General features: G+C 42.2%; 1 protein-coding gene across 3 annotated transcripts in view; it reads right to left on the bottom strand.

Annotated features, from left to right (window-relative positions):
- The window catches only part of GRIA4 (glutamate ionotropic receptor AMPA type subunit 4), a gene marked incomplete at both ends in the record, with an annotated part of 233,713 nt that extends 210,233 nt beyond the window's left edge, over window positions 1–23,480 (bottom strand). For all 3 annotated transcript variants that reach the window (XM_082336963.1, XM_082336962.1, XM_082336964.1), the window contains 2 exons: window positions 22,092–22,250; window positions 23,393–23,480. In XM_082336963.1, the coding sequence (XP_082193089.1) occupies window positions 22,092–22,250; window positions 23,393–23,480 (247 nt within the window). The remainder of the gene's footprint in view (window positions 1–22,091; window positions 22,251–23,392) is intronic.
- Window positions 23,481–24,715: the final 1,235 nt, after the last annotated feature.

Here is a 24,715-nt window from a genome sequence, read left to right as displayed (position 1 = left end):
TTATTATTTCATTGCCACTTTGAGAGGGTCACAGCACATGTCACAGTGTGTCAGTTCTTTTCACTAGTTCCTTGAATAGACGGAATATTGTCACTGCACCAATCTGCCGTGTGGTATTCTCACGACAGTCCACTGACGTTAATAGGCAGTGCAAACCCATGGTCTCGCTTCACAACAGCGATCTATGGGACTCAGCATTATCACCCCAAGTTGACAGCAAAAACAAGACCCCACAACACAGCAAAATTAGAACTGTACCCTAAGATCTACAGTGGACTTGGTGGAGTACCCTGTCCTACCCTGCTTGCTGTGGTGTCTCGCATACGTACTTTATTACCTATTGAGGGTAATGGGCTGTTAGCTAAGTAGAACAGTGCTATTAATTGGTTCTGTTACAATATAATGCTTCGTTAACAGAGCTCTCAAAGAAATCAACAACTTCAAAACTCCCATAATCAATCCAATTTAATCTGATATATGCTCTGTCAAATTGCATTTCAAAAGGCTTTTATAATACCAAAATTCAGTTATCTAGTAACAGCATTAGCAATGTTAATTTTCTAATCAGAACGCAAAATCATTAATTATCCATGCCTTCCTTAAGTAAAAGAAGCTGCAGTTCCTCATCAGTAACCCTACATATCCTTTGATGTCTATGAGCAGAAAGGGTACATTCTCCTCTGGAAATACCTGTGAGGCTTTCATTAGTGCTAGTGTGTGCACTGAACACATAATTGCTTCACTGGGTCTGAGCCTCTCCGGTCTCTGCATCTCGTGCCATCACCTACACCTGCACGAGGCCGATGCTCAACAGCGTGAGCAGCAGTCTGGTGGTCCCCGCTTCCAGGAAACCACACTCGGGGGTCAGTCTCGCCAGTCCAAAGATGCTGGTTTGCCATCATGTCTAGCCTGTTCTTCTGTTAGCACAGTATTACATAAAGAGTCTATAATCGTAAGGGGATTGGAAATATCCACCAGAATAAGAATGGTAATTTTGCCTCAGGCAAAGGGTCCACCTATCTCCAATAGTGGCTAGAAGTGAATATTTCCCCTGAATATTCTCCCAGCACTCAATTATTTACAGCTCCTGCTTCCAAGCAGTTTGGCCTCTTGGATCTCTTCTCCCAGTGCACAACTCATCTGTACTTGAATCCATGCAGACTTTTTGCATCACCGGTTTCCTTCAGAAAAGAGTCCTTGTACTGGGTTTGTGTGGCAAGGTTTTGGTAACACGGGGGAGCTACAGGGGTGGCTTCTGTGAGAAGCTGCTAGAAGCCTTCCCCATGTCTGACAGAGCCAATGCCAGCCAGCTCCAAGCCGCTGGCCAAGGCTGAGCCCATCAGCGACAGTGGTAGCGCCTCTGGGATAACACATTTAAGAAGAGGATAAAAAAAACCTGTGCAACTGCAGCTGGGGAGAGGAGTGAGAATATGTGAGAGCAACAGCCCTGCAGAGACCAAGGTCAGTGAAAAGGGAGGGCAGGAGGAGCTCCAGGCACCGGAGCAGAGATTCCCCTGCAGCCCAGGGTGAAGACCCTGGTGAGGCAGGCTGTCCCTCTGCAGCCCATGGAGGGTAACGGTGGAGCAGATATCCACCTGCAGCCCCTGGAGGATCCCATGCCGGAGCAGGTGGATGCCCGAAGGAGGCTGTGACCCTGTGGGAAGCCCACGCTGGAGCAGGCTCCTGGCAGGACCTGTGGACCCGTGGAGAGAGGAGCCCAGGCTGGAGCAGGTTTGCTGGCAGGACTTGTGACCCTGCAGGGGACCCACGCTGGAGCAGTTCGCGAAGAACTGCAGCCCATGGGAAGGACTCATGTTGGAGAAGTTCATGGAGGACTGTGTCCCGTGGGTGGGACCCCACACTGGAGCAGGGGAAGCGTGTGAGGAGTCCTCCCCTGAGGAGGAAGGAGCGGCAGAGATGGCGTGTGATAAACTAACCGCAACCACCATGCTCCCCCTGTGCCCCTGCGGGGGGAAGAGGTAAAGAAAATCAGGAGTGAAGTTGAGCCTGGGAAGAAGGGAGGGGTGGGGGGCAGGTGTTTTTAAGATTTGTTTTTATTTCTCGTTATCCCACTCTGATTTGATTGGCAATAAATTAAACTAATTTCCTCAAGTTGAGTCTGTTTTGCCCGTGATGGTAATTGGTGAATGATCTCTCCTTGTCCTTACCTCAACCCATGAGCTTTTCGTTATATTTTCTCTCCATGGTTCAGCTGAGGAGGGGAGCGATAGAGTGGCTTTGGTGGGCACCTGGCATCCAGCCAGGGTCAACCCACCACAATCCTACAGGTCTACCACACATCATGCAAAAAACACATCCGTTTGTTTGTTTGTTTTGAATCTGTTGCATACAAATATTGTTGGGGAAATGAAGTAAAAACATATGAAATAAATTACTTTAATTTACACCATTATTTCTAAAACTCCAAAAGTTCATCCCACTCTCTGGAAACAATTGTTTCCATACTTCAATTGTTATTAAAAAGTCAGCATGTATATAAATTTTCCTTAAACAACAGCCCAACAACAAACAGAGGAATTATGTTCAGAATTTTTTTTTCAGGCAAAGGTTAATGTGTGAGAAGCTTACACTGCATATTTAATAAATTATTAAAACAAAAATTAAAAACAGAATAGTAAACCAATAGCTCAGCAACTGTTCTTGCCCTTTACAATCAGGGAGTTAATTTTGCTGGGAAAAAGTGTACTCCATGCTCCAGGAATATACCGTCTTAAACTTGATGATAAACCAACAAGCAATTGTACACCACATGCTAAAATTAAATGACAGCTTTAATGGTACTAGGGAAAATGAAACATATTGCTAAGGCTATAAACTTGTTCATGACAACACTATAAGATAAAAACAAGAAAATATGCATAAATTTCTATTTATTTTTATACTAGTAATAGATTGTCATGTAATAGTTTATTTGCTCTTTAAAAGAATTCCTATTTTTCAGACAGAGCATTTCCAGAGAATAAAGACAACCATAAAACACAACCATCATGAAGTTTCTTCCACCTATATCTAAATATGTAAATGGCGCTCAAATTATGCTCTGGCTGTCAAGAAGCTAGTCAGGGAATTTAGTTCCTTCCAATCCTGCTGGTAACTGGTTGCTTGGCCTCAAGCAAACATTTCACTTTTCTTTCCCCATTTGTACAATATTTATGCTTTGGCCTGAAGAACACTGAAATGCTTTGAACGCCTTGTTCAGCTAAACATTTAGAAGTATGCTTAACTTTACGCGTACACGTAATTGCAATGATTTTGACTTAAATAGTTTTTTGTGAAAAAGCAAGAAAACAAATTGTCTCTGACATGGGCCTTGAAGAACAATACTATCTGTACCCTGTTTTAACAGCAGAATTGCTAAATGCACATTAGATGGATCATATAGCAATCATAATTTCCACTTGTAGCTTGGCTGTCCAGTGCATTTACTTTTCATTGACAGTGGATAACTTATTTCTGAAGTATAAAAGTGCCCCTTAAACTCTCAGAAATGGGGAGTGGGAACATGCCCTGAAATAGTGATTAGCACTGAATAGTTTATACCATTGATTTCCTTTTTTTCAACTTTTTGTATATTTTCAGTTATTAAAATAAAAGATTGTTGCTGATGAGAACATCTAGATAAAATGAAATTTCTGTCTTTGGCACGTAGATGATCAAACTGTCAGAAACTGGACCTAGAGTCATTGTGCCACACATATGTACCTAGTAGATGCTATTCCACATACAGCATATATAGCTGGGCATTGAATCGTCCTGACGTTTCCAGCTGTCCTAGAAACTATAATAGAAGAGGGGTTTGGTTGATTCTATTCATTTTACAAACTAAAATTGAAACAGAAGTTGATAGTTAAAGTCACTTCACATAATTACTGATCCTGTAGTTGGGTGAACCCACATATGTGCTCCAGTAGAAACCCTTCTCACTTTTTTATCCAGACAAAATAAACTGCCTTTGACATATGGTGACTCAATTGGGAGAAAAATTGAGCCCTATTTTTTAGAAAAGTGAGCAACAGCATCTCCCATTAGCTTTCCCGCTGCTGGAGCAGTGGGTGTCCTCAGCACACCACTGCTGGAAATCAAGCCCCAAATGCCTGATTGGTAGAAAACAGCCCAGATTGCTTCTGTTGTCTGTGGCAGCAGCGATGGGGAGCTCTCCTCATGGCCTCTAACTGCTGAACTGTGCCTGGTGTTAAGAATTAGAGATCTTCGCTTTCACCCTGCCTGCATGGGCCGCCTGCGATGGAGGACACCAGCCTTCTCTAGATCTCTGCTCTGCTCAGCTCTCCTGATCCATTAGAGCACACAGAAAGCAAAGGCATCTGAGCAGCAAGTGAAATAATCTTTTCATATTCCACATAAACCGTGAAGCATTCAGAAACTTAGTGAATAGATAATACAAACACCTCTGAAATCCCCAGGTGAAAGACACTGAGGAAGCCAAAAAGCCAAAGGCTTCCCCCCCCTCCCGCCCCCGATCCAGGGAAAAATATCAGCTGTGAAGAAAAGACTAAGCAATGCTTCTGAACATCACTTTATAAGCAGCTGCTTTCACAGTAGGCAATGGGGTGTCCAGCTTCCAACTGGGAAACAGGTATTGCATGCCCTTGACGTTGTGGACTTTTTAAAAAAACGAGAACCTTTTTCATTCAAAAATGCCCCCTTCCCACCCATAAATTATGTTCCCAACTACAGTGCATGACATACAGTGAGTAAAATAAGTCAGTGGACCTGGGGGCTTTTTAAGCTCCCCCATGGAGGTCCGTGGTCCCCGAGGCCCTCCCAGCGCCCAGGTGTGGGGGCTCGCAGGGGCCAAGGAGCCTCCTGGCCAAGCCCTGGTCCAGACAGTCAAAGAACCACCACACTGAGGAGCACCATAACACGTATCTATCTGCCACTAAGCCTACACACAACTAGCACGTTGTATTAAATGCATTTTCACCACAAGTGTTGGAAGACACCTCCATAAGAAAAAAGAACGTTATGAACAAACTGAGAATTTCCATTTTCTATCTCCCAGTACATCTTTCATTTAAATTATTTCAAACTATGGACATATATATTGCACAGGTGTCATTTATTCACCTTCAGGTTAAAAGCATTCCCAGTTATAATAATTATCTCTAATGATATAAAATTAGGTACTCATCATTTTCTTATAGCTAATTACTCCTCTGAAGCCAGCCTGATGGTTAGGCAATAGTGTACTCTGCTATCTAGACTCAAGTTACAGCTGAGTATGTGATATATTGCGTATACATTACGTTTCTCTCATGCTACTTTTAATTTAGCCTGAAAAATAAGTGTTGAAGTAGATGATTATAGGTTTACAAGAGAAAGGCTGTGAAAAGTTCATTACCTAAGTATGTTTTATGTCATCAAATAAATGACATATCATCTATGATACCACTCAAATTGATAAGCAGTTCATGCAATATTTATCATCAAGTCAATTAAACTTACATATTCAAGTACAACTAGAAAGGACATGGTTAAGAAATATTTTATTAAATATATTCCAAGTTTAAATGGGTTCTGTTAAATAGCTAGAGAAATATTTGCTACGGAATATAACAAAACAGCACGGCTGCTCCTCTAGGTTTTGTGTTCAGCAGTTCACATTGTACTTAAAGCTCAGTTTCAGGATTCTGAACATTTGTGATGGATGTACATTTGTCCTATTTCCAGCCCCTCTTCCTGGAACAACTTCGACAGTTCAAGCAAAATAGCTGCAGCAAGGCAAAATGGAGGAAAGAAAAATTCCACACATTCTACTCCAGCATCTATTATCTCTGCACCATCTTCCATTTATCTTTCTTGCACCGCAAAGCCAGCCCGGTCTATTTGTCTACCTCCTATTAATGAATTATAAATACACTTCATAATTAGAATTTGGTATTTACAATCCTGGCTATGCAGTGGCACGATGTGTGATGCAAAGCTGTCGCTCTGTGTTAAAAGCAAGGTATGCAGCTCTCCAGGTCTTCTGGCAGCATTTCAAGAAGTCTTGCAGAAACGTTTAGCAGACATGCTCTTATGCTCTTACGACACAACCACAGTGTATTAACCCTAAAGAGCAAGAAAAAGACCCTACATAATTTCAAGGCATACAAACGAGCACTAGCTATTTTGCTGATTAAAAGGTCTGAAAGTTTCCCTCTGAAATCACCTATTTTTGGAGTCACTTACTTATATTCACCTTAGTGGTTGCAATTGAGCTTTTAATGACAGTACTCGCTGCAGTAAGCCTGAGGCTGATAATCAGCGTTTATAGGCTCCTACCTCTATGGAAGAACAGCTGACGCCCTCTCCAGCCCCGCCGCCCGGCCCTTTCCCTGCGAGGAGGCAGGTGGGCAGGCACCAGGCAGCTCCTTGTCCGGACCCCAGCGCCCGGCAGCCAGCCACAGAGGTGGGCTCTGCTCAGCACGGGCAGCAATGGCACGGGCTGGAGCTTAATGCAGGTTTGCTCCAATATTCTCGAATAGCTGCAGCCCGCCATGGCTTTAGTACAATCCTACCAGCTTAACCTCATCCCCATCCTAAAAGCAGCCCTGTCTGTTACCTGGGTGCGTGCAAGTCCCTTCCTGAGGCCAAGCTGGGCTGGGACAGCAGCAGCAGGGACACCGGCACCCTGCAGTGAGGGGTGCCACAAGCCCTGCGCTGGAGCACTGCCACATCTCGGGGTGGCGGTGAGGCAGCAGCAGCTCCGCAGGTCGTTAACGACCCATGAAATAGCATTAATCCAACCCACCACCCACCCTGGTGTGCCTCACTGAAATGGAAAGTACCAGCCTTGCCCACGTTCACCCACTTCGGAGTTTTAAATTTTTTTTTAAGATTTGTAACATTTACACGGGAGATTCTTGGTTCTTGGTTTTGAATGTGAGATAAAAAAAACAAAACAAACAACAAAAAAACTCCAACAACAAAGCAAAGCCATCATCCCAAGCATGTCTGAAAATCATTCATCTTGCTCATACCTGATCACATCACTAACCCTCTTCTTGCAAAGACATGAATGTAAGAAGGACACTAATTTAAAGACATTTTCTGCCCCCACTACAGAAGGGCTTTCCTTCAGGTCACAGTTTGTCTATTGAAACAAAGATTGCCTTAGTCACAACTTAAAACAAAAACCATTGACTATGACAGCCTTTCCCCTTATGAGAAAGCCCTTTGGTTTACACCAAAGTTAGTTTCTTAGTCCTTAAGATAAAAAAGCTTAACTTTCACATTGTTTCAGTGAAAACATGACCTCAGCCTCAGGAAAGGCTCTTCTTTCTGTTCTCCCTAAGGACGAGTGCAGAAGAGACCTGGTTTTCACTTCCCACTTCTTCCCAGGAAATACACTATCTCCTTGCCCACTTGTGCTGCACATCCTCCTTTCCCATGGCTGAGTACCAGAAGACATCACACTTCCAACAGATAATCATAGGAACATTGAAAACACAGATTGCAGGTATGACCAAAAAACATATATATATAAATCATCCCAGATATCAATTTTGATTAAACAGTGCTGTTGGCAGGTTCCCTTCATAAAGCTTGGTGGATGTGATGGCTGGAGAGGGAAGGGAGAAGGCAGGGCAACACCACATCAGGCAGTTCACCGAGACTTGACTCCGCTCGTCTCCAGCTGCCTGTTCTTATTTTTCCAGGATGCCCTCACTACTGCCTAGACACCTGAGATCTGCTGTAACCTCTCGAGATCCAGAACGCGCTCTGGGCAGTCACAGGGATGATGACAGAGCAGCGAGAGGGGCAGAACAAACCACTGAAGATCACTGTCACCCTGTGAGGATGTGGAGTGGGACAGAGACGACTTGCTACATGCTTCTACAGTGCACGTGCACATCCCTGAACAGCAGAAAACAGTAATTAGGTGGAAAGAGAGAAGTAGAGCACTAAATTACAGTTAAATATACTAGTTGCTGTTCTGGGCCAAATTTCACTTTGGTTTTACATCTCTGTAAATTCTGAAAATTTTCTGAAGTCTCTGAAATGTTTCTGGCTTCTAAAGTCTCTGTGAGGGACAGCAGAGCACTGCGTCAAAGCTTTGCCCCGGGAATTTCCAGCTGCTCTTTTTTGTTCTCACACTTGGTGCTCTAAATAAGCAATAGGATGAATATTATCACAGAGTTATTATTTCTGTCATAAATTTTAAAAACTACCTATATGAATAACTGTAAGTCAAAGTCTTTCAGGGACTGTCATAAATCCAAAAGCTGTCTGAGTGCTAGATTTAGTATTTCGATCATTGAATTAGCTGAAAGAAGTATAAAAATGCATGTACAGAAGGACAGCTCTCTGTTAGCTAAACACATTTACACAGATGTCTGGGCAACAATTTCAACCAGAAATTAACAACTTGGTCCAAGTAAATTAACGCCCATTAATGCTTCCAATATACTATTGGGATTTGCCATCCCAGGATGTGCCATGCATCACTCCCTTAAAATCTCTTCCTGGAAAGTGTCTCCTAAATGTTTCCAATTGCCTAATTTAAAGCCAAAAGAAGAGTTTTAAGGGTATTTAAGTGTTTTGTAGAAGTTTCTCTACATACGCATAGAAGAAACCAAATAAGATGTTTTTACATGCGTCTGCCTCTTCAGCTCAACTTAAGACACCATCCCAAAATGCTGTAGTGTAGCCTCAGTGACCTGTCGCTATCATCCCAAACCTCAAACACAAGGTAAACACTGTCAATCAAGTGCGTAATTTGAGAAACAAGTAACAATCCTAAGCAAACAAACAGTTTGAGCTCCAGAAATTAAACTATTGCTCAGATTCTCTTGCAGATGTGTGAGAAAGCCAGAGTGCACATATAAGTCATAAATATGTACAGGAGGGCCTGCAGGAGAAGAATGCAAGTCTCACCCTTGTTTTGCTCCCCATGTAGTTTTGCTCACTTGGCAAAAGTGAGCAGAGATCAGTGCCCTTCTCAGGCAGGGGTTGTGCCCAGTAGGGTGCAGGTGCAGGAGAAAAAGGCCCCAGGAATGTGAGGGTTGTCAGCCATTGTCTTTTCTCTCCTCATGTCTTCAGCACAGGCAAACAGAGTTAGAATTACCGAGGTAGATGGTGGAGTGGCTGAAATGTAAGATATTCCAGCAAACCTCTGCTGCAATCCTTTGGGACCACTGCCAGGTGCTGCCACTTCCAGGGGACTGGGTCCAAACAGACATCGGGGTCCAAAGCGTCTTCTCCTTGGTCAAGATGACCACAGAAGAGAGTGAGAAGTATTACGGTATAACCTCTGACGTGTGTCTTCTCGTACAATGAGGAATGGCTGGCTGCTGATAAAGGCATTTCACTGAGTGCGATACTGGGAATGGCCACATCCAGGCTGCCCTCCATGGAGGTCTACTGTGGGTTACAGCTGGCTGTACAGGGATCCAGAATTGTGGCACATCCTGGATTTTAGGCAGTCAGAGCCATTATTTGCTCCCTTGAAGTCAACCATCAGGATAGCCACGTTAATTGAAGTGACAAACACAGATTTTTCAGTCACCCATGCCACAAATGCAGGGAGATAGTCTGCTGCATTACTGTCTTCTGACAGGTTTTGGATGCTTCCATCTGTTTGGACCTACCGAGAGTGGTGAGAGAAAGGGGCAGATTCCCACTAAAAGCTGAAGTTGTTCTGTATTCTTAACATGGAAAGTTACAGGATGCACCACCAAAAAAAAAAATATCTAGGATTATAAACCACTTTCCTACTTTTGTCTCAGTGGAAAAACTATGGCACCAGCTTATTATGGTCACACACATCCTTAAGGAACTTATCATCATCACAGCACTAACAATAGGTACAATGTTTTGAAAGATTGACGTTGAAATTTGTAATTTTAATTAAGTGTGGAGCACTTTTTTTGGGCCAGGAAAAGGCCCCAAAGGATTTTATTTCAGTGGATAGAAATTGCTAACTTACTGTACAAATAATCCAACAGTTTGCAGACAACACTTTCACAGGCAGGACCAGATAGGAAGGTAGCGCATTGTCTTAATGAACATCTTAAGAAACCAACAAGCTTAAAGCTACACCTCTGTGTTACACTTTTGCTTGCACACAATTAACTCTCACTAACGTTCCTAAGATCTACACCTACAGTCAAAAAAGGAAAGTACCTCATGTAAGCATGCTCCCTCTGAACCGGAGAGACTTTACCCTTTAACGTTTTCCTGTCTTTTATAGCCATATACAGGAAAAAACCTTCTTTATGCTGCTGATTTCCCTCATTCACGTTCTCTTTAATGACTTTATTTGTGCAGCCAGTTGCTCACAGATGTGAATAAGAAGGTTGCAATGCAGCCCTGCTTGACCATACCAAAGTTAAAGGAGCAAGAAGCTGAGGCCTTGGAGAGCAGTTTCTCAAGGCAATGCTCCTGGCAGGGGATATCCACACCTTTTCAAAGGGGTAATTTTATGCTGGATCTCATTTTAATCTCACAGACACTATATTAGTGCAGGGAACTGCAATAATTATTATTATCCTATTATTGTAATTGCTCAAAGGATTTTCTGCTAGTCTCCCATTTAGCATAGTATGTGAAAGGCTGACAAAGAAAATGTGATTAAGGTGTGAAGCTCTGGTGCCTGCCAGCTGTACTGAAGTGCAAAAGATTCCCATCATAAACAGTAACTGAAAGAATGATGGGCTTTCTGGGGCTTTCATCAGGAAATAAAAATACAGGAGTCCTTCAACATCTGTCAGAGACCCAGGGAAGAATGGAGGAAAGCAATCCAATTCATCTGTATAAACTGTCTTCTGTGGCACACCACCACCACTCCCTCCTCCCATTCACTCCCTTAAAATATTAAAGTATTGACCACGATGGAGTACAAGGCAGGCTGGGGGGAGTAAGACAGAGATGGAAACAGGCACAGTTTTTCTGAGGTTGTAAAAGGATATAATTTCTCTTCTGTTCATAACCAAGAAACAAACGTTTTATGCGCTGTCCCTTCCCTTCCTTCCCCTGCAGCAGTTAAGCTGATGGCTATTTGTAATCAATATGTTACAGGAGCTAATAGCACAAGCTGAACCCAGAAGTCGCAGTGGCTCGTCCCTCGGTGTGGGGCAGGAAGGAGATGGGTGACCCGGCCCCTGGGACGCCGGCTGCTGCCTCCAGTGCAGTAGCTCTTCTCCAGCGCTGCAGAGCTCGCGAAGCACCACGTCCACTGCCTCCACTGGTGGTGCTTCTTGCAGACTGTTCCCATTTCATCATGAAAAGCTGGGGTACGTAACAGTAAAAAGCAGGGAGGGAGAGGAGGATAGTTGACAGAAGAGAACAGAATTTTCCCTCTGTCTCTTTGAACAGTATTTTTTAGTCTTATGCTCTTCCATGTCTATTAACTCCTACTGTACTCCACCGGACACATGGACTAGCCGTTACTTCCCCCTCTGTACTAAGTTTTCAGTTTAGCACAGCCACATGTCCATCTTAAAGTTTTTCAAAGTCACATCAGCTCACACCAGCTGTAACTCCTAATTCACAAGCAGCAGCCACACCTTCCTGCTCTGTCTTCAGAAGCAGAGAATTCCCCGTGCAGCAAGCAGTGCTGCACACCAGCCCTTCCTCCGCTCTCAGAAACCTTCTTCCCCAACACTGAATAATGCTGTTTCATAAAGGAATGGCTCCTGCTGTATCTTGAACCCTTTCTCCCACCCAGCTGAGGGTGAACAGCAACTTCAGGCCCAAGGTGTCAAACTTGTTCGACTCCTTACTCCAGGCAATCTGTCACTTCTGAGTCTGCAAGGGTCCCCGAAGAACCGGGGCAGACCCACCTCCTGCCTGGGCTCCAAACTGTCGCACACAACGCCTGGCCGATCCTTGCCAATTATGTGTTGCACACATGCATTTGCATTAACTGTGCCTGTTCTTTTTCTGAGTTAGTTATCTAAAAACACCTTGTCGTTTTCCAGCTGATTTTAATAATAACTGTATAATAAATCATTTAAGCAAACCATTTAATGGACAGAGTGGCAGTAAACAGGACGCTCGAAGTACAGCTGTTAGTATATCATAATTAATTGCTGAGGTCTTGTGTTACTATTCCTCCCTGTTTTAATGACTTATGCTGTAAGGAAATGAAAGGTTTGTCCTTTTTTTTCCTCTTTTCATATATGTTTGCTATTCAGAATAGAGCAACAGATCATCAAAGAGACCTATGGGACCACTTCTTGTATTCCTTTATTCAGGCTTTTGCTTTCTGCAAATATTCTTGTGCATTAAATCTCATTCATCATCATGTTTGTGTTCAGGCTGCCGTCTCCTCCGACACACAAAGCAGATGAAACCAGGGACTTCCAAAGCTAAATTCATAACTCTTGGTATCTTAAGCTAACAGCCCAAACCCTCCAGGTGAAAGTGGTAATAGATACACATCCTCTGTGGCTCATAGAAAGTGAAATATGTGTAACATACATGACCATTAAGTTGTATTTGTAGTTAGAGGAGTCTATGAATACAAATAAGGGGGATTAGTGTACATTTGTTAGCAAAACATACTTAATGGTCTTTGAACGTGTTTACCAAGCTTATATTGCTCTTGCTTCAAGCCATACTCCCTGCTGTGGGGTTAGGAGATGTTCTTTCTTAGGAGAGGAAAAAAACCTACCTTTTGTGTCCACTGGAAGTATTTTTCAAGGGACCTTGAAAACGGCCCCAGTAAGTCCTTACATGTCTTGCCATGGCATAAGCCTTGCTACTAAGGGTGTCCCACACTGTCCCTCCATGCAGGCGAGACACAGTACCAACCAGCCAGAACAAACCTCAGGGGGCTCTGGGAGCTCACAACTGTGACGACTGGATGCAAATCACGCTGATTGTGGTATCTCTCTAAATTAAAGACCAGCAACAAACCCAGTAGGCAATTTTCTTCTGCTTGCCTACTCTGTATGACTCCTACATTCAACACAGATAAAGACAGAGGGTGGTATGTCCAAATGATGTGTTGATGATGTGACAATTTACCTGTGATTCTTTCTGTCTTTAATTCACCACTGGATTTATTTGGGAAAAAATGGCTTGGATGAAAAAATTAATTGAGGTTGGCTGACTAGCATCTCATCGGTCAGACTGGGTGATCAAAATGGTCGCATCTAGCCTTAGAACACAATAATCTGTGAACACTGTTACATGCTATCCACTCTCCCCTTTGTTTTGGTTACCTTTACTTTTTCTTCTTTGAAGCACTGATGCTCATAGCCATCAGACAGCATTTCATCCCCCAGACTGCCTTCACATCTTTTCTGTATCAGCTGTAAGGACTTGTAACTTGGATCACTTCCATATGGCACTACTCCTGACCTGCCAGCCACACACTTTCAAGGGGCAAATGTAATCCTGCGACAGATGCAGATGTATGTCCTCCCCATACACCGATGTCCTCTTATGCTCTCTTCCTTGGACATTTGCTTATGCCTCCAGACAGCAACTCCAATTCTTATCTATATAATAACGTTATCACTTAAAATATTACCCCATTGCTTTTACCACCCAAGAGAAGCACTGAACAAGGATACTGATTTAAAAAAAAAGGACCTGAGAAAGAAAAACCCCTGACCAACTCTGAACTGGAGACCACACAAACAGCTAGATACAGAGACAGTGTTAACAGGGTGTGCAAATAGCCCCAAGAGCCAGCTTCTTACCTGGCTTGTGCTTTCTACTTGGAGTAGAAGTGACAAAAACTCCTGAGTCAGTCAAGAGCACGTGAATATTGATTTTTCAAAGGAAATTATTATCCCAGCTGCAGTGCTCTTGAAAAGTCCATTCTTAAACACTCTTCTCAGTTTAAACAGATGGAAATGACCAAGCCTGGAGGCCTTTATTAGCAAGCCTCTCCAGGACAGATCCACACAGAAAACCTGAAGGAAATCACTAATACAAGGTCCCACACGACTCTGCTGAGACCATGGGTCTGTAAAGTCTTGTTCCTTTTTTCCCCATCAGCTTAGGTGAGGAAACAAAGGGCTAAGTGTACTGATGTGCATGTGCTTTTTTTTTAATATTATAGCTTTTTACTCCTGAATTTTACATGAACGTATCTGTGCTTGATACAAGTGTTTTTTACTTATACTCAATAATGTTTTCCAGACCTGAACACAGCACCATCCAGAACCATATCTCACATTAACTAGAAGCATGAAATACTGCTACTGTACATCAGGAATATTAAAGCAGAACAGGACGCTATTGCGGACAAATAATATGCTACATTTTGTACTCTCTTTGCTCTAGAAGAGTTTCCTCTTTCCCCTGCCTCTACCTTGAATATGTATTATCAAATCATTTTACCCACTGAGGAAACAGATCTGACCCTGACACTGAAAAAAAAGCCATGCGATATCAGTGAAATCTTTAACAAAAGGAAATAAAGCATAACACATAACTGTGAAAGAAATGAACAAACCCAGAATATTTTGTACAATAATTCCTAATAATTTTGTATAATAATTTCTAATACTAACACATGCATCACCTTTTGCACCACAATGTGAAAATGTAAATTCCATATCCATTTAGAAATGGATTTGAAAACTGAGGCAAACAAAGTGTAAAAGTCTCAATTCTTTTCAGCAATTAACTCTCACTACCTGTGAACTTTCCTAAAACACCCATTTGATGGATATTCATTGGGCATACCTGAATTGTATGAAAAGGTGATGTGCAAATAAAAATGAAGTTCAAATTTTATGGGTTTAAGAGAGTACTATGCAAACACACCATAAAAGCAACTGGAAGAGCGTGCATGCAGAAATGGCACAGAAACTACCCTGCAGAGGGTCTGCAAGTGAGAAACAGAGGAACTGTTATGAATAGCTAAAAGCTGATATATTTTAATATCAGTCTTCAAAATGTGTTTAAAGCCTTTCCCTGCAAAGAATCTAATAAATAAGCTGGTGAAAAGTTTAACTGCTTTTTGTTTCTCTTGTGCTCCATTTGTATTTACAGAAAAAAAAAAAGCAGTCACGCTCATGTTGTCCACGACTTTAGAATATAGAAAAGTACTGCATAAGACTGCATTTTTCAGGAGCAACGGTTGCATATAAATACAACACTGAGATAGCCTGCGGAACACAAGAAAACAGTAGCCCAAATGACATTCTTTTAAAATAGGCAATTACGTACCAGGGGTCCAATTTCTAAATATATATTTTTTTAAAAAATAACAGTAGTTGAGAAATTTAATACTTCTAAAAAATTGAGCTATGAGACGAAAGAATGAGAACCTGTTCATCTAGCAAAAAAGCTGATTCCTACTAGTCCTTCATTATATTGGGCTCCAGTCTGCAAACCCTGCTCAGGTAGCGCCCCTATTTAAATTGCAGACAGCTCTGCCTGGGAAAGAACTGCAGGACAAAGGCCAATATTTGAACTGGAATTTGTTAATGTTAGCATAGCTGGCCAAAACCCAGAAAGAACAGTAGCTTTTTAGTAAGTATCCAGCTATTCCCCCTTGAGTCCAACATAAAGCTTATTTGTAATCAGCTTCTGAGGAACCTGGTGAAGAGGGAGGATGGTCTGGGTCTTTACAGCGCATAGCCAAGACAAAGGTGATGTGTATGTGACACTCTGGTTCCATCTTCCTACCATAAGGAACCAGAAATCCAACAAACAGCTGCAATTATTTGAACAAGCCAGGCAGACTCTTCGTCAGGACTATGGGAAAAAGAACAGGGAAGAAATGGAGTCCTCGCAAGGAAGTAACACTCTTGAGACAACACAGCTGACCCATGCGTTATCACACAGATAAGGACACATTCTCCAAAGTGCTCAGCAGTAAGCAGTTCCCATTGGGAAGACAGGTGCTGCCGAGTACTCTGGAAAATACTAGAATGTCTCTGAGTGCCAAAATGTAAGATAATCTCTCTATTTGAACTTGGTGCCTGAAAACAGACATCGCTGATACAGACTTTTTAAGAGTACTCCACCCATAATTGTATTGACAAACAACTGAATCCATACCAGCATTGCTAAAAGCCAGTAAGGTCTTCAAAATAAAAAAAAAATTTTAAAAAAAGTTATGTAAGAACCCAAACTAGATGGAGGAAGATAATAAAACTTCTGACAAAATGGTTAAAAGTAAAGCAAACCCACAATTTCCAAACAAGACGCTGTGATCAGGTACTCTTGAGTAAATTTATTTTCACAAATTCAGAAGAGCAATTCTTGATTTTCACAGGAATAATTTGTTTAGTTTGACTTTGTGTCCCAACACATAACTTCAGTATAGGTATGCCTACCTAAGTTGCAGGAGCGGACTTTGTGCTGTACTAGTCCAAAATCTTTGCCTCAAGCCAACTACCCAGAGGAATGGAAATCCAGAGCGGAGGCCAATTTTTCTTTTTAATTACACTGGTGCAATCAGACAGCGTTCTTCACTTTGGCAGCAGCACAAATTTCATCCCCTTTAAATCAGTCGTATATTAAGGATTAAGACCCATGAGAGAAGATTGTTTGTTCTAACACTTTTAAACCCAAAGAACTTCACCTGCTCACAATCTGAACTTGCACAATTCATAGCAGGATCTAAGGCGGTTAAGAATCAAAGCAGACGGCTTCCTCTCTCATGAACAAGCAAGTCTCAAGACAATCAAGACCTACAAATGAAACACATGAGCTATTTTGACTAGCATACAAACTTAGATTACAATGATAAAGCTGAAGTTAATCAATTTAATTTACTTGTTAAAGTGCTTTGTCCTGCGCAAGAAGTACTGCACTGCGTTGGCTTCTGCAGAAGGAATGAAGGAACACAATCTTTGTTATTAATCCTCTGAAATGAAGATTAAATGATTTCTATAACCTATAGTAAAGCTTTTGAGTCTACAGTTTTAGCCAGTCCAGTAACATACTAGGACAAAAGTCTTATTTCATGCCAGGGAAATGCATGTTCTGAATTTTCACTGAAGAAATCTCACTATATTCCAGCAAAGGCCTATAATTTATTTTCCCAACACTAACCTTGAAAATTAAATCCAGACTCTGATGGACTGGAGCTATTAATGGTTGATTTTCTCTCTGCTGTACAGCTATTTTACAAAGATCACATTTAGAGCTATGAGACTCTTTGAATATGGATCTTCTTATACCTTAAAAATACACAGAATCCTTCTTACAGCAAATGACACCCAAGTACACATATGTTCTTTGATTCCATCAGCAAGTGCTAATAATAGAAATGTTAAGAGAAATTGTTTTCAATAATTGGGGTCTAGCTTGAGATAAACTCAACGTATTAAAGCAAAACACTCACTTCAAATGCGTTTTTGTAATTGATCCTATTTTAGAAGGGTACGATGTAATCCAGTTCCATTTTTCTAGCCAACTGGCACACTATTTGCTTTTGCAGTTCAAACCTGACCGTATGGTATGCCTTTATAGTAACTCTCAATATACTCCAAACTGCATCCTTGGGAATACTGTACTGCTCTTGATAGCAAAATACCATTCAGCTGTATGAAACCTCACTTTCTAAATAAAGAACACCATGATTTTAAATGACACTGATTATTAAACTAAGGTTACACTCCTATTGCTAAATTGAGTTGTAATCATAAAGAAGAATTAATAACAAAATTTAATGAAAATCCCATTATGATGCAGCTTAGCAAATCAAAGCTGAAACTGCTGTAAGTAAAATGACAGTCACAATATAGAGGCAACACTACCTTTGAATCTATTTCCCCAGCTTTCGGGATGTCTCAGCAGAAAAGTTAACTCCAAAATGACATTGCATCTCCCCTCACTAGGAAGCACAAACCCAGAGACAGACACACAGAGAGGGCAGGGTGATGCGGGAGGTTCCTGTCTGTCCTCAGGGCTGCCTCCGACCTCGGCGGATCTCACCCAGAAACTACATTGATGCTGGTGAGGCAGAATCAGGCCCTCCAATTTCAGGTCATCAATCCCACATGAGTCTGGAGGGCATAAAACTCAAAAAGACTAACTAACTCTTGGAAAAAGAGGAAAGTTATTCCAAGAGATGAAATTTTTAATTCCAGTGAGGTTTTCTTCTTCTGATCCGTGTGGCACGTAATAAAGTTATATTTTTGGGGGTTTGTATCTACTGGGATTAAAATGTGTAAGAACTGAATTGTGCACAAGATGAAACAAGAGGAGCGTCTGATTTACCCAAAATTACACTTATTAGGAATATATTCATCTCAGAATACACATGAAGTGAAACAGACTCAAAGGGAAAAGCTTTACTTTTAGTATGAAACACTGATGAAAGACCTGAATCGATTTCTTTTCTTCCCCATTTAGCCTAATCCTGTACAAGAACTACAAGACTGGTTATACATTAAGGATTTTTGAAACTTCAACAGAAAAATTCTCAACCACAAGACAAGAGCTGGAAGGCAAATAGTTCTTTGTAAAATCACAGAGCTACCTCTCAAAAGCATGCAAGCAAGTTTAATTTCGACTGTGTTGCTGAGATATACTAATGTAATATAGAGGGCGCATGGAGTGGAGAAAATTATTTTGCATTCAGCTAAAGAATAAATATATACAACCCTCTCCAAAAATCAATGCATTGCTCCAACATCTGAAATCAAGCTGCAGGTAGATTTCCAATCATGAGCAAAATTTCCTGCTTATAATGTGCAAACCAATGTATGCCAATAGTCAAATGTTTCAGCTCTGGTGTATTGTGTTCTGATGAGTAAGAATCTTGTACTATTCATGTTTTGCAATAATTTCAGCGCGCTCTGTCAGTAAGAGAGATTCCCTGAATAATGTATGTAGTGCAAAAGAAATGAACAGAGTTTAAATAAAACACGCAAATGGGAAGGGGAAAGAAAGAGGACTGTCTCCAAACTAGACCAGATCAATTTTGCAAACTTACAACAGAGTCTATCTGCTTAAGCAACCTGTTCCATATGCATTCACGACTTAGAACAAAAAACCTAATGTTCTGGGCCTGTTTAAAGAAAACAAATATGTGTAAGATGATAACCATTAGAAGACAGACAGTAAACTGAATATACAAAATTATTCCAGTTCCAAAAGTACTCCTGGGTGAACATTTGGCTGTATGTTTTTATGTAGTGAAAAGAAAAAATATTCAAGTTTTTCCAATATTGCGGTGAGTTACCTGCTAATATGCCATCCATAATCCTTTGAAATAGTCTGTTTACTGTCCCTAACACATGCAACGGACCAGGCCCTGAATCTTCACAAGTAACCTCTGCAGCGAATGGAAACAGAAATAGAGGTAACTGGTCATGTCTCAGAGCTTTATGCTTGAACTCACATGAATATTCATTTCAGCCCAGCAGCTCTAAGGCTTTTGTACTGTATATTTGGGGATGTGTGTGCCGAGTAATTTCTACACAAATAGCAAGATCCAAAGCTGCTGTTTCACAGTGGTTCAGCAAAGAGTTATTGTTTCATATTGCCATGAAATCACTTAATTCAGAGCTGATGGTGGGGGTTCTTTAATTAGGTTAGAAAATCTCACACATCTGCGCTTTAGAAGCCTCTGTCAAGCCAGCAAATTCAATCACATGGAAGCCGGTGTCCTCCAGCTATCAGACAATTGATTTTTGCAGGATTCTGCTCATATTTAGCTTAAGGGACATGCGATATGTTCATTCAGTTGTCAGTCAGTTTGCCTACGTTTCATTAGGCAAAGATTTGTTGGTTAAAAAATATTCTTCAGTATTAAAATGTTTAAAAAAAGAAGCAGTCACATTATTGGCACGAGACTGCACAATGTGAAAGAAATACAAACTTGGCCTAATGCAAAAATATACGTTGGTTTAAATGTGAAGTACAGACCTAAATAAGGCCTGTAGGATTACACCTATTTAATACAGACATGTACAGAATTACATGAGCACACACACACATAAACATATACATTTACTTTCCTCCCTCTTTCTCTGCCTCCCCCCATACTGTAAAGATTCATCATCTCTGAGTCATTAAACTCTTTGGAACTGAAACTCGGTTCAGTTGAAAAAAAAAAGGATCAGGTTATGAATCACTATTTCTGTAAATGACAGCAAATATAAGGGGACAGGTTTTCCTCAGTTAAAACAATGCAAGGTAAACATAACCTAAGGTGGTTGAAATGAGAGCAAAGAATCTGCTGCAAATAGTCTAAATGAGGAAAGTTTTGGGCAAACCCTTTTTGAATCTATGGTGTTAGTCTTACACAGAGAAGCGGTTCAATTTTTGACAATTTTAAATTTATGCAAATCAGAATTAATTCACTAGCGTTCAAACGGAAATACTGTGCAATACCCTTAATCCACAAAGTAACAATAGCCTTGGAAATTATTTGGTAGAACTGGATGCGTAGGCAGAATCTAAAATAATTGACTTCACCTAAAATTACTGATTTCAATATACAAAAATTTTAGTCCCCTCCTCTTTCACTAAAAATCACAGTTTAAAAAAGCTACTATGTCATTTGTCTTCATGGAATATATAATCAGTGCCTGCAAAAGTTGACATGCATTGTAATATTTTCTCAATGAACTATACCTGCATAGATCTGATTCCTTCCAGTTTCAAAGCACCTTTTGAAGTGTTTTCTCCTTATGGAATTTGATATTGATTTTCACGCTAAACACAACTAATACATTGCTTAATATAGAATTCACATTTAATGGGACATCAGTCTTTCCTGCATAAGATGAATGGAGCCATTTTGGCAGCTGAGCAGCTTTTTCTGTTAAATAAGGTGGCAAGGTCATCTGAAACTTGGAGTACCAAAGACTCGTATAAATAAATTTAGCAATCATTCAATGAATTATATATAAGAACTGCACAGTACATTCTATGTTTACATATTAAAAAGTGCCACAGAGATGGCTGTGAGAAAGTGGAGAGAAACATAGTCCGTATTTTAAAGGCATGATGAACAGTAAGACCTTCTCCAGTATGTTTCTATTTTAAACTCGCTCAGCAATGTTGCTCAGGGCATCTACTTCCAGAGGCAATTCACTCTTGGATGAAGAGGACAGATTTGAAAACTTAAAGGCCACAAAGGAAAACCTACAGAATCCTGAAATATGGACATCAAAGTAGTAATACTACTACAGTCTTCAGCTTTGCCACACTACATCCCACTGTCTTACATAATAACATGAATTCCTTTTTACAAGCCTGACATACATGAAGATAAATAGAAATAATGCTTTGCTACTTTCAGAGATTAAGCAGTATCCAGCATGTGCTTTAACCAAGGCTAAAGACCCTGAGGTGATCTAAATGTAGGAAGTTCAGCTAATTATACTCTGGTTTTTCAAAAAAAAAAAAAAAAAAAAAAAAAAAGAGTAAATGTTACCTCATTTGGTAAGGGCATTTCTTTTTCTGTTTTCCTCTCATGGTGTATGTGCATCTGTGTGTGTGCATGTGTGTGTGTATATAAAATATATAGTAGGAAGAGAATATTTGTTCCACTTGAGGTGGTCTGTGAAATCAAGTAGATCAGATACTAACATGATTTGGCACCAAGGTATGGATGCATAGAGACATATCCACAGGATGTATGCATTACGAGATGATAAGAGACATTTACAACCTAGAATATAAGAGCAGGGCTGCCTCAAGTGACATCATCAGATCAATTGCAACGTCAACCAACTCAGATATATTATCCTGCACACCACTGCTTCCCTATCTCCTTTCCAGCCATTAGAAAAGCATTTCTGAGCACAAATATTATCGTATATTTTCAAATACACGCAAGGCACGCCATACCGAAAAGCGAACAAGAGTAACTGTGGGGTTTACGGACTGATCGAGACATTCATAATTTTTCTTTACAACAACAAAACTCATCTCCATAGAAACTGGGAAGCAAGAAACTACAGTAATAACACTAAAGTAAATGTCACATCAGGTTAGTCAGCAGAAGGCAGGAGAGGGGATTTTGCTCCAGTTAGAAACTAAAAAGGATTGCTGCCACTTTTCCTCTTCTGCAAAGGGTATCTATACTGAAGACAGACTTACTGATGTATTTCCAATGCAAGACAACAATGTGGTTTCCTCTTATTTCCAGTGCAATTTACTCGTAAGGTGGTCGGATCAATGGCATGTTTACTTACAGGCATTTGTTACAGCGAAGCTGTTAGCTGTTTCAATGTTGTCTACATGAGGAACCAAATTAAAAGGTGCTTCGGATGCATTGGGGCTGGTGTTATGAAGAAAAATTGCTAATCGAAAAGCAGTATATTCCTGATCTGTGTTCCTGATGAAGAGACCACCTACAAAAAACAGAAAAAAAAGCAAAAAGCAAAGGAAGCAGGGTGAATTATTTGCAAGCTACTTGCTATCTTGTAACACCAAGCAACTGTCTCTCCCAAAGCTGCACAGTAAGGCAAGTCCTAAGACTTTAATGGATAAGGAACTAATCATATTGGTAATCACAACCGCTGCCTTTAAATCACTGTCCTCAATCGATTTTAACCTCCCTGATGCATTCATGCTTCTTTTCTGACTTCTCAGTTTCCAGCCTTTCATACATAAATACCCAGATTTGTCATGATTACAGTGACCTTTGAAAGTGTTTAGCCTCCATCTCCCTGATACTGAACACACTGGTAAATCAGCTACTCAGCAGCCTCTCACATTAAGTGGCGGGCTGATTAAGGGGAACGATGCTTTCTGGACTTAAAAAAAAAAAAAAAAAAGAAAATAGCAACTCAGTGTGGGATAATCTGCACTGAACAGGAATATAATGAACTTTGCTCTTCTGCAGCCATGTGCAGGCAGGGTGCAGCTCAGCCTTATTAGCAGCATCTTTACAAGTCCACGAGAAATGATGCAGTGATGGAGCTGAGCTGGAAAGAATTCAGATAGCTGCGTCCCATCCGAAACACGTCCGAAAGGAGGGAAGCAGGAGGCGATGGGAAAGGGGTGAGGAAGGGGCACAGGACGACACGGAGAGACCTACAAAATCCTAAACTTTCCAACTATGAGAAGGGAAAGAAGGGCAGCGTTGCCTTTTACCCCCCACCCCTGCCGGCTACCGCAACCGCCGGTGCACATAACTCGCCATCCCTCCGGCAGCCAAAAGCGGGGGGTGCCGGAGGGGGCTGAAGCAGCCCAGGGGCACCAGCCCCGAGCCCCTTCCTCCCCTGCCGATCCTACACACCCCGGAGCTGGAACGAGTTCTGCAAAAGAGAAGCATCCTCCCTCCCGCAGGCGAACGCACACACGTATGTATGTATACACACACACACAGAAGCATACACACACGAATAGACGCCGATTTTTCGTGAAGGCAGGGAAATGGGATGAGTGGCGGAGGAGAAATCTGCAAACTGCCTTCAGAGCCTCCTTTCCAACTCACTTTGCAAAGGATTGAACCCCTAGACACACGCACACAGCCCAATGCAGCGCTTACCTATTTGCACACTGCTAGGAAAAGCTCCCATTGCTAGTCCCCAAAAGCCAGAAAACAACAAGACAAGCTGTCTGCAAATTATCCTCATCTTCTCTTTTGCCTCTCTGTCTCGCCTTCTCCCGCTCGCTCGCTAGATGCTGCTCAGAGAGGCATTGAGGACGAGGTGGCTACAAACAAAATCAAGAATTAAAAAAAAAAAAAAAAAAGAAGGGGGAGAAAAAGAGAGGTTTCTGCCTTTCTTTTTCTTTTTTTTTTCTTTTTTTTTTTTTGTTTTGTTTTAGTATTTGTTTGCTATTCTCTCGCGCTCTGCCTCTCTCCCGGTTGCCGCTGCCGTTTCAGCAAGCCATCCCGCCGCGCCGGATTTTTCCCGCAGTCTCCATCGCCGGGGAGCGGTTTCTGTCCGGCTGCGAATGTTGCACATGCAGAAGATGGTGGTGAGTTTGGCGGCGGGGGGGAGCGTCTAGTGGCGGCGCGGCGCGGCGCGGGCGGACATGCGCCGTGCGCCCCCCCCCCGCCGCCGCCGCCGCCTCCCGCACCGCCGCGGGCGGGGAGCGGCCGGGCGCGTTCCGTTCCGCGCCGCCCCGCGGAGCCGCCCGCGGCTTCGGGCGCGCACTGCAGCGCCGGCGGTCGCGGCCACCTACAAAACACACCCGGTTTTGTGTTTGGTGTGTGTCCCCCCCCCCCGTTTCTGCCGCTCGCACATCCGCGGGCGCGGAAGTTTGTGCCGCGGGCGTAGGCGAGAGGGGCAGGCGAGGTCGCTGCCCCGGGCTTTGCGCGGGGCGGGGGAGGCACGGCCGCTGCGGCGGTGGTACTAAGTACCAGTTGTTACTAACGAAGGTGGCGGGGCGCATCTGGATGTGCTGAGCGGCTGCGGAGCGGGGGACGCGGCCGGGCAGGCCCCGGCTGGCGGGCAGGGCGGGGGGTCCGCAGGGGGGGAGCGGGACCCCCGCCGCGCTGCCGGGGCTTGCGGCAGAGGATGGAGCCGAGGGGCGAGAGCAGGGAAGCGCTCAGCGCTTGTGGGCACTCATGCCAAAAGGAGAGACAGCAAATGAAAGGAAAACTTCGCTGCTCCTATGCCGCCGCCTTTTCTCTTTTTTTTTTTCTTTTTTTTTTCTTTTTTTTTCTTTTTTTTTTTTCTTAGGTGGGAAAAATAACGGAGCTTTTTTGTGTCTAGACCCTTCTTTTTAGTGCCTTTGGATTTTCTTCTCAAGCCTTGGAAGTTCCCTAGAGCGGCTGCCAGAGGTCTGGGGATATTGCAGTTAATAATTAAAAGATATATATAATAAATGATAGGTAATGAAATCATCCAACAATAGCTGTATG

This window comes from Platalea leucorodia, assembly GCF_965183815.1.
Source record: "Platalea leucorodia genome assembly, chromosome: 2".
In the NCBI taxonomy this organism is placed as follows: domain Eukaryota; kingdom Metazoa; phylum Chordata; class Aves; order Pelecaniformes; family Threskiornithidae; genus Platalea; species Platalea leucorodia.
Note: the sequence above shows the minus strand (reverse complement) of the source record. Positions and strands in the feature narration are given on the sequence as shown.